General features: G+C 42.2%; 1 protein-coding gene across 1 annotated transcript; it reads right to left on the minus strand.

The window, feature by feature from the left end:
- Positions 1–1,250: 1,250 nt before the first annotated feature.
- On the minus strand, positions 1,251–15,974 carry ERAL1 (Era like 12S mitochondrial rRNA chaperone 1). The gene is made up of 11 exons (XM_075589241.1): positions 15,820–15,974; positions 15,111–15,275; positions 14,218–14,345; positions 12,869–12,946; positions 12,023–12,069; positions 9,716–9,777; positions 8,009–8,121; positions 4,176–4,535; positions 3,178–3,327; positions 2,407–2,487; positions 1,251–2,302 (listed from the first exon to the last, which is right to left on the minus strand). The coding sequence occupies exons 1-11, from the start codon at positions 15,899–15,901 to the stop codon at positions 2,180–2,182; spliced, it is 1,389 nt and encodes a 462-aa protein (XP_075445356.1). The 5' UTR covers positions 15,902–15,974; the 3' UTR covers positions 1,251–2,179.
- Between the last annotated feature and the right edge of the window lie 1,671 nt (positions 15,975–17,645).

Below are 17,645 nucleotides of genomic sequence, written 5' to 3' on the forward strand. Positions count from 1 at the left end.
GCAGACCATGAGTCTTACACGTGATGTACGCTGTACCCTCGTCAAACTTTTTGCCGTTTCTTGTTTTGCACTTTATGGCGTGGCCCCACCCTATGGCCAAAAGGGGATTTACTCAAGAAAAAGGCTTCGAAGGTTTTTTTTGGGGTGCTAATTCCCATAGGTTATGGGAATTAGCACCCCTTAAAAAAAAAAAAAAAAAACCACAACACACCACACACCTCTTCATAGCCTTGTTCTTGTATATATCCCCTTTTGTATATTTTTCCCTCTAATAGTTGCATGTGCCCACATAAAATATGTATGAAGTAGTGGCTCAGTGAGTAAAGACACTGAATGAAGCAGGGGAACCTGGTTCAATTCCCAGTGTCGGCTCCTTGTGACCTTGGGCAAGTCACTTTACCTCCCTGTGCCTCAGGCACCAAAAACAGATTGTAAGCTCCACGGGGCAGGGACTGTGCCTGTAACATGTCTCTGTAAAGTGCAACGCAAAACTAGCAGCGCTATACAAGAACATGCTATTTTTTAAAATTATTTATTTATCCTCTCCAGAGGCCATGAGGAAAAGGTTAGAGCAGCAATCCTGGTTGCTTTCTCCTTCCTTCCTCCCTCCCAGCATTGTAATTGGAGGGGTAGATTGTACACTGGAGCTGAGCCGTGCCATTTTAAGCTCTGCCAACACACTGGTTCCCAGGATACCTGCAGGTGAAGTTACAAGTTCTACATCTCCCTCCAAGGAAAACAAATGTGGGCACCAAACCTTAAAGGTTCTGCTTGCCAATGGGAAGCCATGTCATTGGTTGGGGGCTTCCTATTGGATGGTAATTTAAATCCCCTTTAAAAACCAGGAAGTCACACCGGTAATTTCACCAAATATCTCGGGAATGCTGAAAAAGGAAAAGAGCACGGTTCAGATCCAGAGAAGGTGTAGGGACAGAAATGGAGAGTTTGCCACCCAAGTCAGCAGCTACGCATGTCCGATATTTACAATCAGGTTGAACTTTGCAGTTTCCCCCCCATTTTAATCTGCTCGGATTGGAGCCCTGATTTCAACATCCCGCACTGCTGATCCCGTCATGTCCAACATTTCCCTCACTAACAGCAGCAGGGTGGTCACTGTACAAAGCAAGAAAAACACAGCAGCCACTTGTGCAGGGAGAAAGTTAATAAAAGGACAGAGGGTCAAAACATGTGACACTGTTATAAACGATTCATAAAATCAATAGACAATGTGACAGAGGAGAGAAGACGGCTGACCATGGAAGGTTATTTATATTCGTTCATACAGAGATATTTAAATGCATGTGCTAGACATAAATTGTGGTGATGTACGTGTATAAACTGGTCTACATACACAAGTGCCTATACCAGGCCTGCACAACTCCAGTCCTCAAAGGCCGCAAACAGGTCAGGTTTTCAGGATATCCCCACTTTAGCACATCTGGCTCAACTAGTGGCTTAGTATGACTGAGCCACTAATTGAGCCAGCTGTGCTGAAGTAGGAATATCCCGAAAAACTGGCCTATTTGCGGCCGTCGAGGACTGGAGTTGGTATGCCTGCACAACATTTAGCCTTCATGATTGTGTGTACACGCCTATTATATAGTATATTCATTTTTACTCTCCCATATGCTGGATGATTACTCTTCATATGAACTTCTGCTCTGTGGCTTCTTTCCAGCTGTCAGCAACTGCAGTGGGTGCATCATTCTCAGTATGCAAATCTGCCACTGCACTCACACTTCCTGTGGCAATACCACATCCCCCCCCCCCCCTCCCATCTTCAGCCAGGGCAGTGGGGTCAAATTGGGACTTCGTTCTTAGAGACGAAAAATGAAAATATTATTGCCTCCCTGATTTTTTTTTCTGAAACGTGTCAGAACGCTATAATTAGTTATTAGCTATATTTAGTTCATTATAAAAATGCAAGCTGGCCAGATTTGATCAGTCTTGTGTGAAGTTGGTACTTGGCAGGGTCCGTTAGGGGTTTTGAATTAGGAATCTTATGCTGGCTCCTTAGTCTTCAGACAGTAAGGTGACGAGGAGCTGTCAGGCTAACCCAAGCATCTCAGTAATTGGCAGCAGCGATCCAGCAGGATGGTTGAAGACTCTTACTTTCTGCCCGCTCCAGAGGAAATCTCATCCAACAACGTTGAAGCACCAGGCGATCCTTCCAGCAAAATCACTTTTTAACTTTCACAGCCAGCCGCAGCCGAACATCGCAGAGGAAAACATCCATCAGGTCTCGCCCGGCATCCTGTGCGATCTTGCTGATCATCTTCCCACCGGGGCCAATTAGCATTTTCTGTGTGCAGAGAAGAAGAAATGCGGTTTCACACCTCATATTCCATTAACGTGACAACATGAGGGATGTCAATCCCCTGGCTCGGTGTGCGGCCATGTACTCACCACGTGACTTTCCTTCAGTACCAGCAGCGTCTGCAGAATGACCAGCTCCCCTCCAGGCCCTTCCTCCCACAACTCTGTGATCTGCAACCCCCCCCCCAAACACACAAAGTGACATCCATCAATATTCAGCAGTGCACCCCAGGAATTAAAAAGAGAGTAAAGAAACAGAAAAAGGGAATAACGGTGGACCACAAGTATAAGGCCAAGGTGTCTGCAACGTATTGCAGAAACAGTGAAATTTAGTATTTATGCCACAGACAAGAGCCGAAACATCTAGTCAAAGCAAAATCACACTTAATGTGTTAATTTGTGTTAGGATCTGTACATTTAATACAAAAAAAATTTTTTTTTAGCTCTTTGGAAAAAAGGATCCCTCGACAAAAACTAGTCAGCTTTCATGAGCACAAATTCCATTTCTGGATTTTTATTCACCAGATATTTTGCAGAACTTTGTTTCACCTTCATCTGGAAAAGCAGCACTGTGCAGGTAGTGCAAACAGACTGGCGTGTAGCAAACGTCCTCTTTCAATATAAATGATTTGGCAACGGATGACACACGACACAACAGATGGTCACGAGACCAGTTAAAGTCTCTTTGTTGGTATACAAGTGACATGCAGCAAAGAACTGTATTGAAAAGCTTAGCGTATGTTATAATTGAGAGAACTAAAGATTGCAATACTAATCTCACATAAACCTATTATTTAATATTGTATAAGCAGCCCTTTTTTTTTTATTTAAACGACATAAAAAAAAGATCTGCGCCGTTACCTGGGTCACGTTGTAAGGCACTTCCTGGGGCAGATTCTCCAGCAACTTCTCCCGGATTATATTGTCGCAGATTTCCTCTGGTGACTGAGTGGTAACAACGTCGCTGTGAAATTCCCAGTCTCTGGGTTTGGCGAGAGTCAGCAGGTACCTCTAAAACGAGTCAATGGTAGAAACGTCACTAACCTATTTGTGCCCAGACCAACATATAGACCTGATTGGTACAGAATTACTCCACAATGTCACCATGTCCCATAAAATTAAATAAATAAAAACACAACACACTACTTGCAGGGCTCCAATCTGCATATCATTTTTTCATGTGATCAGTAAAAAAATAAAAAAATAAAAAAAAAGGTCACAATTTGTAAATGATCTAGTATTCTCCAGGATCGGACTCCCATCACTTGATAAAGTGACTTCATGAAACGCGTCAGGTGATGACTCGCTGCTCCCTCTCTGTCCGTACGCTGCGTTTGTGGACGATTATCTTCTAGGAAGCAGTTCTCAACCTCCATTTCGGTCATCATAAAGGACCTCTCAAGACCATTAGGAAAAAGGTCCTGAACAAGCACCAACATTTTAGTTGATTGAACCACTTCATATTATAAAATCCCTTTTGTGCACTATTCCTCATTGACAAATTGCATTATTGTCCTTTCAAGGAGAGAAAGTATGCCCCTAACTTCATTAGATTTATTTACTTTTGGCTTTCAGTGTATTTTTGTTTGTGGGCGTGCATGATCGTGTGAAGTGCGCCTTATCTTTTATAATGATGAAGCCCCGATAAAATGGTCTTTTCATTCAGCGTACACTCCTGCAATGTCTCAGGTCTGCCAGACCAGTGCTTCAGCACTAGATTGCAATCCAGACACCCATTTATATATTTAAAATAGACAGTTACATGTCTCTGAAATGCAATGGGAAAGTGCTTTGGAACTAAAAAACGCTTTAGAAATACTAGTCGCCGTCATGACAAGTGACCAAGTGGACTTATTTACCTTCAGCATCTGCACCTCACCCCCACTCATTGCCGAGAGCATGAACACCTCCTGGAACTGAGGCCAGCCTTTCTTGTTCTTCAGGTTTTTGAGCGCTTGTTTCCGCTCATCCATGGGATCTGGTGTGTCCCCAGAAACCGGATGTGCAATCATCTCAGGATCCACCGGAGACTCTGTTGGCTCCAACTCGGGAGATGGGGCAGCCTTCACCTCGAATTGTCCATGTGGGTTAGGTTTTTTTTCAGAGTCTGATGAAGGTTTGACCACCGATTTTACCCACGCTTTCTTCCTGTTCACGATTCCCTCGGTCAGCTGGTTTGTTACTTCTAGCAAAACCCCCTTTTTCTTTACCAAGTCCACCTGAGCCAGGAAAAGAGCAATGGTGAACAAAGTTGGGTCATATAGTGCTTCAAGCAATCCATCTAGAACATTGGTAACCTTTTTTTTAGTTTAGAAACTCTATAAAATCATATTGTGATGTTCTGAGGAACCCCAACCCTCTCCAATAGTGCACCTGAGATCAGATGCATTGTAAGGAACCCCAACCCTCTCTAATAACTTGTCTGCGATCAGATGCATTCTTCGCCAATCTTTACATGGGATGGTGGGAGTCGATGCATATATGGGGTATCACTGTATCTCCTCCTCAGTTAAAACTCTGGAGGAGATACATTGATGATATACTAGTTGTCTGGGATGGCGATGAGACGTCATTTAAAAACTTTGTTGATAGAATAAATAACAACAACTTTAATCTCACCTTTACTAGCAATGTCCAAAAGGACAATACTACCTTCCTGGACCTATCAATCTCCATTAAGGGAGACTCTCTTCTTACCCAAACTTTCTTTAAAGACACTAATGTAAATTCCTATTTGCATCCCAAAAGCGGACATCAAAAGAAGTGCATTGACAATATTCCGTATAGCCAATTTCTCCGCATCAGGAGGAATTGTGCAACTGTTGATAGCTATATGGAACAGTCACAAATACTGATTAAACGCTTTAGACACAAGGGCTATCAGGAGGAATTAATATCTGAATCCTACCTTAAAGCACTGAATAAAAATAGGGATTCATTACTACTAAAAAAGAAAAAGAGTAAACAAATTCATGCCAAAACCATAGGATGTAAAAACACTGACTTAGAAGTCGATAACATTCACACACTTGATTCCCCCCCTGTCAACCATAAAAAAGACAAACAAGAGACACCATATTTTGTGACACAATTTAATTCTTCCCATAACTCCATAAAAAATATTTTGACCAAACATTGGCACATTTTACATATGGATCCAATTTTAAATAAATTCCTTGCCCCGAAACCACCCGTTGTTTTTAAAAAAGCACAAACTTTAAAAACCATCCTTGCCCCTAGTCTATTAAAGGGAACAGACAAAGAACCCAAGAAAGATCTAAGGGACCAACTGGGAGTCGTGGGAAATCATAAATGCGCTAGGTGCAAGATTTGCCCAAAAATGCTAACCTGTAAGACCTTTAAATCCCACGTTACAGGGACTACTTTCAAAATTTCGAGTTTTATTGATTGTCTGTCAAAGTATGTGGTGTACATTCTGCAGTGTAGCTGCGGACTGCAGTACGTGGGCAGGACAAAGCGAAATTTGAAACTACGCATTATGGAGCATTTACGCAACATAACTAATATCCCTAAACTAGAAGGGACCTCCAAACCTCTAACTCATCTTTTGACTCACTTTAAAGAAGTACACAATTGTAGTACAGTGGGTGTACAATATATGGGTATTGAGATAATAAAAAGCAATGTGAGGGCAGGAGATAGAGATCTACAACTTGCCAAACGTGAGCAATTTTGGATCTTTACCCTACAGTCCAAATACCCAGGAGGTCTCAATGATTATATCGAACTGACACCCTTTTTGAGATAAACAGATATTAGTTGTTGCATTAAGACTAATGAGATTTTTTATCCATTATTAAAATTATTGAGATCCATTTTTAGTTCTTAATCCCTATACCCCTGGGACTTCCCCCCCCCCCCCCTCTCACTCCTTCCTCCCCTTTTCCCTCCCTCCCCTTCCCTCCCCCCCTTTTCATTTCTTTTTTCCTCTCTTTCTTTTTCTTTTGTTTTCTTTCTACCTCTTCTTCACCTTTTTTTTCCCCTGCTAGTTTATCTTATCCTTCTCTCCCTTTCCCGCCCCCTCTCTTTTTTTCTTTCTATATTATCCTTCTTTCTCTCCTCTCATTTATCTGTTTCACTCTATCTATTTAAACCCTTCACCTCTTTCCCTTCCTTTCTATCCCCCATTTACAATGTGTTTTTATTGCATGTATCTTTGTGATTCAAGTGTGATCCTGTAATACCTTTACATGATCAATTATGGGTTATTACCTACATGGGTGGCTTTTTGCAGTGTCTTTTATTTCATTATTAATATATTGCTGATGAAATTTATTTGTTTTTATTAATATAAGGTTCAATGCATACCGTTTGCATTCACAATACCTTTTAAGCCTCGTTAGTGCATTGCATTTATTATGCATGTACTCCTATTGGCTAATTCTCTACCCTATTGGGAACCCAGTATTACTGTTTAAAAGGCCCCCACGTAGGTGTCCAAAATATTGCCTGATGAAGCACAACACTGTGTGAAACACGTTGCGAAAGCCCTACGGTGCAGCTAGAAGTCAGCCCACAGGTGTACCTACCCCCAGCTGTCCCATCAACAACCAGAGACCCTTCGGCACGCCGGAGTGAGTTTCTCTGGGAAACCGGCATTTGAGGCGGGCTACTATTCACGGGTCCTGCAAGAAGCTGCAACCCGGAAGTAAGAACTATATGGTGCTGAGCCAGGCAGCCCCAGCACGTGGGTCTACCTTGTAAGCCTCTGCACCATCTCTTTATGCCCAGGACACCACCAGGACTGTTTCCTCTGCACCTTAATACTGGATGTACTTACCCTTATATGTAAGTTTTTATTGTTACTACTACTAACATGTTTTAATTAAATCTTGACCCTCGGTGCGCTTTTGTGTTTTATTCCCTGCTTCTGTACAGTATTTGGTACAATTGTTCAAATTACATGAAAATTGCAAGGAACCCCCGAGGAACCCAAGCATTCCTAGGAACCCTGGTTGAAAAACAGATCTAGAAGATTCACTCAAAGAAGATAAACCCTTAAATTCAAGAAGTACATATACTATTCAAAGTAAATGTCTATTGTAAAATAGGACTCGAATTCAACAATTCTTAACAGACTTTATAGATGACAATTTACCACCACATTTCATCAGGAATACTCAAGCCACTGCGATTTAAAAAGGTGCCCAGTCTGCTACAAGTTTAGTCAACCTGTAAATCTATAAGGGATAATGCAAGAACATGAAGCACTCGAATAAAAATATTAAAAAAAAAAAAAAAAAAAATTATATATATATAAATTAAAAAAACACACAGGCATCTTTTCCAATCATTGCCAACAGAGGACATTTTAAAAAATAGTTGAAAGCCGACACATGTACAAGCCCGAGTGGTAATGCATAACAAGTAAAGAAACCAGAATGCATGTAGAATAATCTGCCCTATAAAAAGGCCTTCTTTAAAAGTTACATAAAATATATAGTGTAAAGATTACATAAAATAAATTAAAGGGGAGATCTTCCTTTAAAACGTTCCCACTACAGGAGAAATGTTTCTGTAATGCAGTCTGACTCGAGGGGAAAGCCTTTTGCATTAATTACTGCATGCTGCACCACAGTGGTGCTTGCACACTGTACAAGCATCACACACACACACACACACACACACACACATATATATATATATACACACACACAAAAAGTGCACTCACTTTGTTCATCACCAGTACACTGGGGACATGCGAGTGCAGAAACAAGCACTGGAGGACTTCGTGGCTCAGACAGTTCCTGGTCCAGAAATCCGCAACATCCACCATAACCAACACTGAAACAAGGAAGACAAACCAAATACAACAGCTACATTGCATAGCTGGCCCGAGAGCAGCAGGAGCTCGGACTGCATGGGCTGTGATGCACGTGTATTGCCCGTTCGGTCACTTTGCTCATGGCAGGTTTCGATCTATTCATTACTCTTGGGGCTGTGGGCTGAAAGGGGTTTATTTTGTCTTTAAGGTTCTCCTTTCAGCTTTTGGCCTGTCCAGCAACTTGGTGGTATCCAGTTACACTAGTGTTTTTCAACCAGGGTTCCTAGGAACCTAAAGGGTTCCCTGTAATTTTAAAATTGTACCAAATACAGAAGAATTTACAATTTGTTTGATCTCAGACACTATTAGAGAGAGTTGGGGTTCCTTACAATGCATCTGATCTCAGACGCACTATTAGAGAGGTTGGGGTTCTTAAGAATTTCACATCGGGTTCCTTAACTAAAAAAAAGGTTGGAAACCACAGCGTTGCCTTATTAAAAAAAGACTTGTATTGCCAACCTTCACTGCCATTTTGCACCTTGTGCTACTGTATATAAAAAGTTACCTTACTAAAGAACAGTGCACATAGGAGCTTGCATTTGGCTTCAGGCAATATACATTCCAACTGGACAGGTTTCCTCAAACAGCTTCGTAAAAAGGAATACTTTACAGGCTCTCGTTTTGTTTGTTTTTTTGTTTAAGGGTTCTATCAACACAACGTAGCATTTGCAGTGCTTGTTTCTACAGCACTGGAATTAGAACTGTGCAGTCGGAAGTCCCCAGAACTGAGATCAGATGTCCCTCAGTTCCCCTCCACATGCCAACTTACCACCCGCCTTTCCGATATGCTTGTCATATTCCTGTTACCGTGGGCAAGGGTACATTTCAGATGACCTACCAAAACGTAGCCTGCTTTGGCCAGGCAGCCACTGAGGTATATCACACCTAATTAATTAATTATTACTAGATTTGCGATTCCAATAAAGTTTTAGCAAACTTTTGGTGTCGAGGTCTTTTTATTTTTTAGAAGATGCATCACCACATGGTTGAAATCCATCGCATAGCCTACTTAATGAAATCTTACGCATTTCCCAAAATGCATCTATGACATGTCACTATGTAAATGTGCCATTAGTTTGGAAGCTGTTCTAAGGCGAGGGATTCACTCAACATTAACATATGATGGTCTCATCCTGTGTATATAGCTCCCTGGCTTATAAAATCATACATCGCTTGTACTTTAAAGAAAATCAACTACGTGGCTGGAGACATCCAAAAATAAGTATTCAGGACCAAAGAAGAAACCTCTGCTTTGTGCGCCGATTTCTTTGTAGAGGGTTCAGGCTGAAATTGACCTTTTCATAACTCAGAGGTAAGTGTGGCTGAAGGAACAGCTCCGTGAGTAAAGACACTGAACAGTGACACTAAGTTTGAAGCCTGGTTCAAATTCCCAGTGTCGGCTCCTTATGACCTTGGGCAAGACACAAGCACCAAAATTAGATTGTAAGCTCTACGGGGCAGGGACGGATGTCTGCAAAATTCTTATGTACAGCGCTGTGTACATGGTCAGCACTATACAAGAAAAACGATGAGTAAATTGGAGAAAACTCCTACCTACGTCAGCCGACTTCATGGAGTCCCAGGGGCCCTGCAGAAGGGACTGCTCTAAATTATGTCTTAAGAGAGAAAATGCACAACATGAAACAACAGAACACATGCAAGAGAGCAGATTATAGCCCAGCCTCACTGCAGTTAGTCGCTTTTCTCTACCAGGTTCCCCTTGTCCAATTCCCGGTGTCAGATCCTTGTGACCTTGGGCAAGTCACGTTATCTCCCTGTGGAAGGTATGGATCATCAGGAAGAGCAAACATGTGAAAACAAAGACATATTCTGATGGTGCAGTATATAGTGAAAAACCGTGTGTTACTATATTAGCAAAGTCTGTGATCTGAATACTCACAAACGTGAGATGAACAGGGACACGTAAAGGTATCTTTAAATGTTGTGCCGCAGATGGTGTTGATCTGATAAGCACGCTGTCACTCCGATAGGCAAGTCACTCCAATGGGCCTCTAGTATACAATAAAACTGGACATAGTGTAGACTGTATAAGGTAATTTATAAAAGTAGATAAAATCCAATAAACTCACATGGTACAAGGTTTAAACAAGCATTTAGATCTCACGCAGTGGATCTCTGCAACCGGATGAGTAGTCTCTCAGCTGTTCTTCTGTGCTGGCGTGCGTGTCACGGATGCGTCTCACCGAAAACCGGAAGTGACGACATCCGCTTCGGGTCAGCAACGTCACTCTACGCATTTCACCTTCTCGGTTTCATCACTCCTGATGAAACCGAGAAGGTGAAACGCGTAGAGTGACGTTGCTGACCCAAACCGGAACCTCTAGAAGCGGATGTCGTCACTTCCGGTTTTCGGTGAGACGCATCCGTGACACGCACGCCAGCACAGAGGAACAGCTGAGAGACTACTCATCCGATTGCAGAGATCCACTGCGTGAGATCTAAATGCTTGTTTAAACCTTGTACCATGTGAGTTTATTGGATTTTATCTACTTTTATAAATTACCTTATACAGTCTACACTATGTCCAGTTTTATTGTATACTAGAGGCCCATTGGAGTGACTTACCTGTCAGAGTGACAGCGTGCTTATCAGATCAACACCATCTGCGGCACAACATTTAAAGATACCTTTACGTGTCCCTGTTCCTCTCACGTTTGTCAGTATTCAGATCACAGACTTTGCTAATATAGTAACACACAATTTTTCACTATACTGCACCATCAGAATATGTCTTTGTTTTCACATGTTTGCGCTTCCTGATGATCCATACCTTCCACTTGTCACGAGGATTGAGAGAGCAGTCCTTCACCGGGTTACAGCGGCAATCGTTATGTGTTTGTATAAGTATCACTATTATTTTTTATAGAGTTGATTTTACACCCCACTGTTGGTTTATTCACTACACCTGAATATATAGAGCGCCACTTTTGATAAGTTTTTTTCACATACGTTATCTCCCTGTGCCTCAGGCACCAAAAACATAGATTGTAAGCTCATCTGTAACATTCCCATGTGCTGCGTAGAGCACACTATACTGTAATTGAAGTCCCATTGGGAGTAACATGAAATAGTTATTGTTTCAATCATTTATATATTTCAGCTTCTGGCACATGTATTATCCTTGAACTTAATATTTTCTAACCAATCTGAACCCCACAGTAAGGTTCTAGGCACAGAGCCTATGCTCTAATGACTTACAATAATTTAATGTACACGCCACAAAAACTGCCCATTGGCTGATCGAAGGAAAGCAAAACCCCTAAGAGGTTAGGGAACACATAACATACACAACATACCACCTCCATTGGTAGAGAGGTGTGCAAATGGCGAGTTGCCATTCTAGTCACTATATAAAGTATATATGTGAAGATATACATGATCAAGCAGGTGACCTGTAATAACTACATTACAAATGCCATTTTTCCCCCCCGTAAAAATTAATGAAAACAAAATATTGTTAATATATGTTAAGAAGTTTAACATTTTTGTGCAGAAAATAAAGTGTTTTGCCCACAGACAACTTAGGAAAACAACCTCACTCACCTAAGAGGTGCAGTTTCACCCTATACGACCCCATTTAAAGTTCGTTTTTTTTTTTTAATGGGATTAAAGCAGAAATGACATTTAAATAGGGTGGCAGTAAGGGGTGTATCTACCTTTTCCACTAGTTTTTTTTTTTTTTGGCGAAAAATGCCTCGTTAAAAAAAAAATAAAAAAAAGTGAAATCAGACCTCCTCTATTACAGTTTTGTGAGCAGCACTTTAATATAAAAGTGAAATATAAATCATGCAAGGGAGGAAGCTGCCAATTCAATGAACAAGGACAGACAGTAGAACGCACCTTCTGACTTTTGTAGGGCTGGTGAGACCAGGAGTGTCCAGGAGAATCTATACATTGAAAACAAACATCACACAGTAAATATGGGCTAACCGCCACGGAGAAACGACCTCATTACATGTGCTGCCAGTGTGTAATAAATGTATTATAATGTATTATAATGTATTAAACTCGGGCACACATGCAGGTCAGTGTTTTACATCCGAGGGGGGTGGGGAAAATCGATCTCAGAGGCGACTGGGGCGAATAACACTTTGTCTTTTTGAAAGAGTTGGTGCTACAACAAAGAAGTGAGCGACATGCTGATTGGATTTAAGGTCAGATTGCTTTTCATATAGAAAAATTGAAGGGCTCTTGCAGTATAGTCGCTGCTTTCCTTATCGCAAACCAGTTACATAATCCCTCAACGCAACAAGCAATTTCTCCTGTTTTTAATATCTCCTAGCGTGTTATGTTGAGGGGATTATGCAACTGTGGTTTCCTAGACGTAAAGAAGTTTTAATTTTTGTGGCCAACTCAAGTCCTCAAGGGCCACTGACAGGACAGGTTTTCAGGGTATCCCTGCTTCAGCACAGGTGGCTCAGTCCCCAATACCTGGCCTGTTGGTGGCCATTGAGTACTGGAGTTGGCCACCCCGGCCCTAGCACATTTCAAGGCTGTCCCTGGAGCACCCTTCCCACAGTGTCTTTTTATCATTACAGGCATCGCTTTAACTTTTATGCAAAACACAATTCTAGTTGTGGTAAAAGGAAATATCACAGTGCTTCAGCAAAGAAAAGAGGGTAAAGAATCAGCGCCAGCGGGGACAAAGCCTTAAAGAGGAGATCACCAGCCGTGTCCAATACCCACCACTTGTGTCTCGCCGTCTGTGATAACACCCTGTGCTTGGCAGCGTGTGGTATGCACTTTCTTGGACACGGGGAAAACCTGCAGGAGACAGAATGGGCACCTTGGGGGTTTCAGTGTTTTTCTATTTCCAAAGTGACTGATCAGGTTGTTTCCGGCCCAAACTCCCCACTGACCTCAATGGGGAATTTCGGGCTGAGAATGGCCCGATCAGCTGCTTTGGCTAATAAAGAATAAGCCCCATAGCCTACATCACAGGTGGCCAACTCCGTCCTCAAGAGCTACCAACATGTCAGGTTTTCAAGATATCCCTTCTTCAGCACAGGTGGCTCAATCAGGGGCGCATTTGAAGGCTCAGCCACTGATTGAGCCACCTGTGCTGAAGCAGGGATATCCTGAAAACCTGACCTGTTGGTAGCTAGAGGACTGTAGTTGGTCCCCCCTGTTCTAAACACTCAATAAAATTACTAAGCAAGCATGAAACAGTATATTTAAAAACTGTTTAACACCAAGGCCTGCAGCTGACTCAACACAGTTGAACTAGGTGGTAATGTCATTGCCTTTGAAACAGGGTAATCTGCTTCCAATTCCCGTGTCAGCTTGCGACCTTGGGCAAGTCACCTTACTGTACAATAGAGTACTCTATCCACCTCCAGTTTTCCCCCTACTCACTCATTCTTTAAACTGTACCCCCCCCCCTCCCAGGAGAAAAATAAAATTATATATATATATATATATATATATATATATATATATATATCCCACAAGCTAAATTAAAATGGCTATATTAGTTCCTCTCAATTTGTTACATAATTGGCATTCAAAGAATATTATTAGAAAATTGTTTTTATCTGGAGCTTGTTAAAGAGCAGGTGTGTGCAAACTTCTGGTGCTGGCCTCCTCCCTGCCCTCCCCCAGTGCTCACGCCCCTCCCCCCCCCCCCACACACACACCTTAGCGCCACAGGTCATGCAACATCACGCCGCTGCGTCATTTGACTTGGTGTTGCCATGGGCCGAAGCTGGCTGAATCACGGTAACCGAGTTGCAGAGGCCTCACACGGTCCCACTGCATTTAATTTAAATGCCTTGGGGAAGAGCACGGGGCCTCTGCAACGTAACCTCCCTCCCCCCCCGGTTATAGAAGACCCTTTGTAGACTCCATTTAAAAAACAGTTATATGCTTCCTGGCGGGATGAAGCAAAATCAGAACAAATTGCAGGCATTGCTATGTGAACACACCACTGGAGGAGGAGTGGTGTGTGTTATATTTATCTCTCTATATACCCATCTCATTTGGGGGGCATTTTGCCCTTTAACGAGAGTCATGTTAGGTTGGGGGAGGTTATGTACCTTTCTGCCCAGTAGCTGGTTGGACAACGTTGATTTTCCAGCGTTTGGCGCTCCTATAATAGCAACTCTTAGGACTTTGGGGTTTTCAGGCTGATCCGGTCTATGTATTAACAAAAGATCTTGTTCAGCTGCAGAGACAGAAGCATGAAACATTAAAAAGAATAATATTTGGTGCCTGAACAGTAAGCTACATGGCAGCTCTAAATAGCAAGTGACATGTTTATTGGTTAAATGTAGATTATTGTTATTATTTAAATGCTAATGTAGATTAGAGAAGAATAAGTACTTTAAAATAATTTTTACATTTGAATTTCTGCATTGTTACCAGTCTCTTTAATGTGTCATTATTAATTTGACTTAATTCCTTTAAGCGTATGATTGTGAAATGGAATAGCTACAGGCAGTGTCACTCATCACTTGTACTTCTTGGAAAATAATCCTGATGCCATCAAGAAGTACAAAGCTTGGAGTGGATAATAATATACCGGATAAGAATTCCATGTACCAAAACAAATGGATAATATTAATTTTTCACAGAACACAAAGGGCAGTTTTATTTAAGGAAGAAGTACAGAGGGTGCAGACAGAGCACAGCTCCAGACGTCCTGCAATGTCAAGCAGGAAGAAACACACCACTCCATTATCACCGGACCACCATATAATGGTTACAATATGTTATATGTCTCAATAGGACACTTACCCAGGTTTGAGCACCACACACACCACGTTCTTATTTAAGGAAGAGACAGATAAATGGCTAAATTGTTCAGGTTTTTTTTTGTTGCACAAAACTACCCTTTTACCATCCGTGGGGAGTTTACCATGTTTATGGAAATGTGTTCAATAAAGAAATGTGTGGGTTTTTTTATGCAAGAGGTTGAGTTGACATTTACCTTTATTAGAGGAGACAGCAGGTGGGTGCTGAACAAGTGTGTCATTGGAAGGCAGCTCTTGACTCACCCCCAGGAGATGCCCCATTGCAGAGTCCTTTCCATACAAACACGCACCAAATCCATTGACACCTTGAGTATCTCTCTTCTTTAAAAGTAGGCTGTTTACTAAGTTAAAAAACAAGAATTTAAAAAAAAAAAAACAATTAAAATGGCAGACGTGATTCTGGGGAAAATAAAAGGCAAGTATAAAATAAAACGACAGATTTCTAACCATCTGCTAGCACTGACCATTTAAACACCCTATTGTGTATTGCTGCTTATGACAGTCAAAAGGTACTATGATGTTGAATTTATATCAAAGTGTATTAAAGAAACAAATAAAAAAAAGGAAGGCGGGGAACAGAGAAAGAAAAGTCCTGCTTCTGGGAGGAAGACACTTAATATCAATCTTATTCATGCCTTTTTCATCATCAGTGCATATATTTGAGAGTGAATAACCGTGATTGCTGTCATCATGTCAAGTTGGGACATCACCATCACCTGCCCCCAATGGGCGATAAAAGATTGAGAAACTGCCTTATCGTACAAATGACAGCGACCAGGCTCTCGTCATATCATCCGCGGAGGCCTCTCGTAGTCTCCGCATTTACAAGGCTATCTGTGCTGAGTAGGGGTGTGTACGTGTAACCCTCCTTAAGCCCGCACTCACATGCCCTCCTCCTGCCCCACAGAACCCGGGCAGGGCCGACCCGGAGAGCCCGCAACACAGCGAACGACATGACCGCCAACATCTCTCTATCTTACGGCTTGTTTTATGGGCGCCGCCATCTTCTGTCTCAACCTGGCAGCATGCTTATTGCATCACGGGAAGCGACGCGTGCGTGCGGTGGCCATCTTTCTTTGTGGCAAAGTAGATAAAAGTTGCCCAAACAAGTAGTGTTATGAAAAGCAAACACTCACCAGGACGAGTCCTAAATGTTATGTTATTGCTTTTAATAAGTATATGGTGCAAAACTGTATTGTTGATACACTTGGGGTCTATGTATTTATGTATGTAGATCTTTATTTATCTATGTTGTATTTCCTGCAGTTTTATTGGTTTGACATGGTTTTTGTTTTCACTCTTTGTCTAATCACTAGAGACGAGCAAGCATTTTGTGTGACCTAATCAAAGATGGCCACCACAGGCTCCTGCTTCCCAGGTCATAGGCTCCATGCCTCTCAACGGATGAAAGTCAATGTCACCTCCATAACCTATCAACCTCAATGACCTCTGTGCTGTAAGGGAACAGCTGAGGTCTCCACACTGTGGTTGAGGTGGCTATCTAAAAAGTAGTCGTACATTGCGGAGGAAGGTTTAAGCAATATTTACAGTGTACAAATAGGAAAACGGGAAAGACATTCTAAAATAAATCCTATTGTCTTACAATTAGAAAGTGAAAAACTGATACATTTGTCGATTTAAAAAAAAAGTTGTGGTATTCTGGTTGAGTTTAAAAAAAAGGGGGGGGACAGGGGGAGAAGGAATGAACTCTGGCAACTGTCAATAGAGAACTGGGTGCTGGGGCTAATGGTATACATAGACAAAGCCTTATAATAATACAGGGAAAAGGGGAGGCCCCGATTGTAGCAGTCCAAGTTCAAATGTAGTGATGAGATAATTAAAATCAAACTTTAATAGTTACAATAATATAAAATGAAGTTGGACAAACTAACAAAAATGACCAAACAATGTTGATGCTCCTATGAAAGTGCTGGTATGCACACCGGCTGCAAGATAGCAGTTACTCATAGAGTATAGTCGCTAAGGCTGAGTCCATAGAGACTGCAGCCGTGTGGAGGCGCGCGGAGGCTGAGGGAAAGCGGGTGCTTTCCCTGGCCTTACTACGCGTGCCTTCCGGGGGCGTGTCTATGGGCGTGCCAGTGACGTCATGGAGCTGGTTCGCCCACATTGGGCGAACCGCTCACGTGACCGGCCCTCCACTCCCCTCAGCGCTGAAATGTAAATTTTTCTGTCTGCTGCGCCTCTGCACGCCTGTGGAAGCGTGCGCGAGCCCCTGCTAAAGCCGGTCTCATTGCGGCTGCAGGGGCTCACTGACAAGCGTGAGCGCGGCTCAGCGGCTCAGCGGCTCAGCGGCTAAGCGCTGACCATGCCCGCGGCCTAACTCTAATCGCTATAAAAATCCATAGGTATCAAAAATGGAAGAGATGCAGAGATGCAGCCTATAGCTAGTGGTGAGGGGAAAACGACTTCCCTAGTCACTATGGTGTTTAAGGACATATAAAACTCAGCTGTTTGCTATATCTCATGGCTAAAGAGATGCCACTAATAACTACTAGTGGAGTATCAACAAATGCAGGTATATATATATAAACCTCTTAGTGTAGTAGGAGTAAGGTGTATGTATGATCCTATTACATCAATAGAAATAAAAGTTCAGAAGTCTACCTTGTGTAGAACCCTAACTCATCTGATACTTAATGCTGAAATGATAATGAGCTGACTGACACGGAGCGCTGTGGGATGTACTAGTA

Source organism: Ascaphus truei, chromosome 3 (genome assembly GCF_040206685.1).
Source record: "Ascaphus truei isolate aAscTru1 chromosome 3, aAscTru1.hap1, whole genome shotgun sequence".
In the NCBI taxonomy this organism is placed as follows: Eukaryota; Metazoa; Chordata; class Amphibia; order Anura; family Ascaphidae; genus Ascaphus; species Ascaphus truei.

What these genes read in the sequence shown, in the direction of transcription:
- ERAL1 (XM_075589241.1), bottom strand. Translation starts at nt 15,901, where the DNA reads ATGTTGGCGGTCATGTCGTTCGCTGTGTTGCGGGCTCTCCGGGTCGGC. An exon ending in TGCTGTCTCCTCTAATAAAG is followed by an intron (nt 14,346 to 15,110) that starts GTAAATGTCAAC and finishes CTGTCTCTGCAG; the next exon opens with CTGAACAAGATCTTTTGTTA. An exon ending in GTGAGGTGCAGATGCTGAAG is followed by an intron (nt 3,328 to 4,175) that starts GTAAATAAGTCC and finishes GACTCGTTTTAG; the next exon opens with AGGTACCTGCTGACTCTCGC.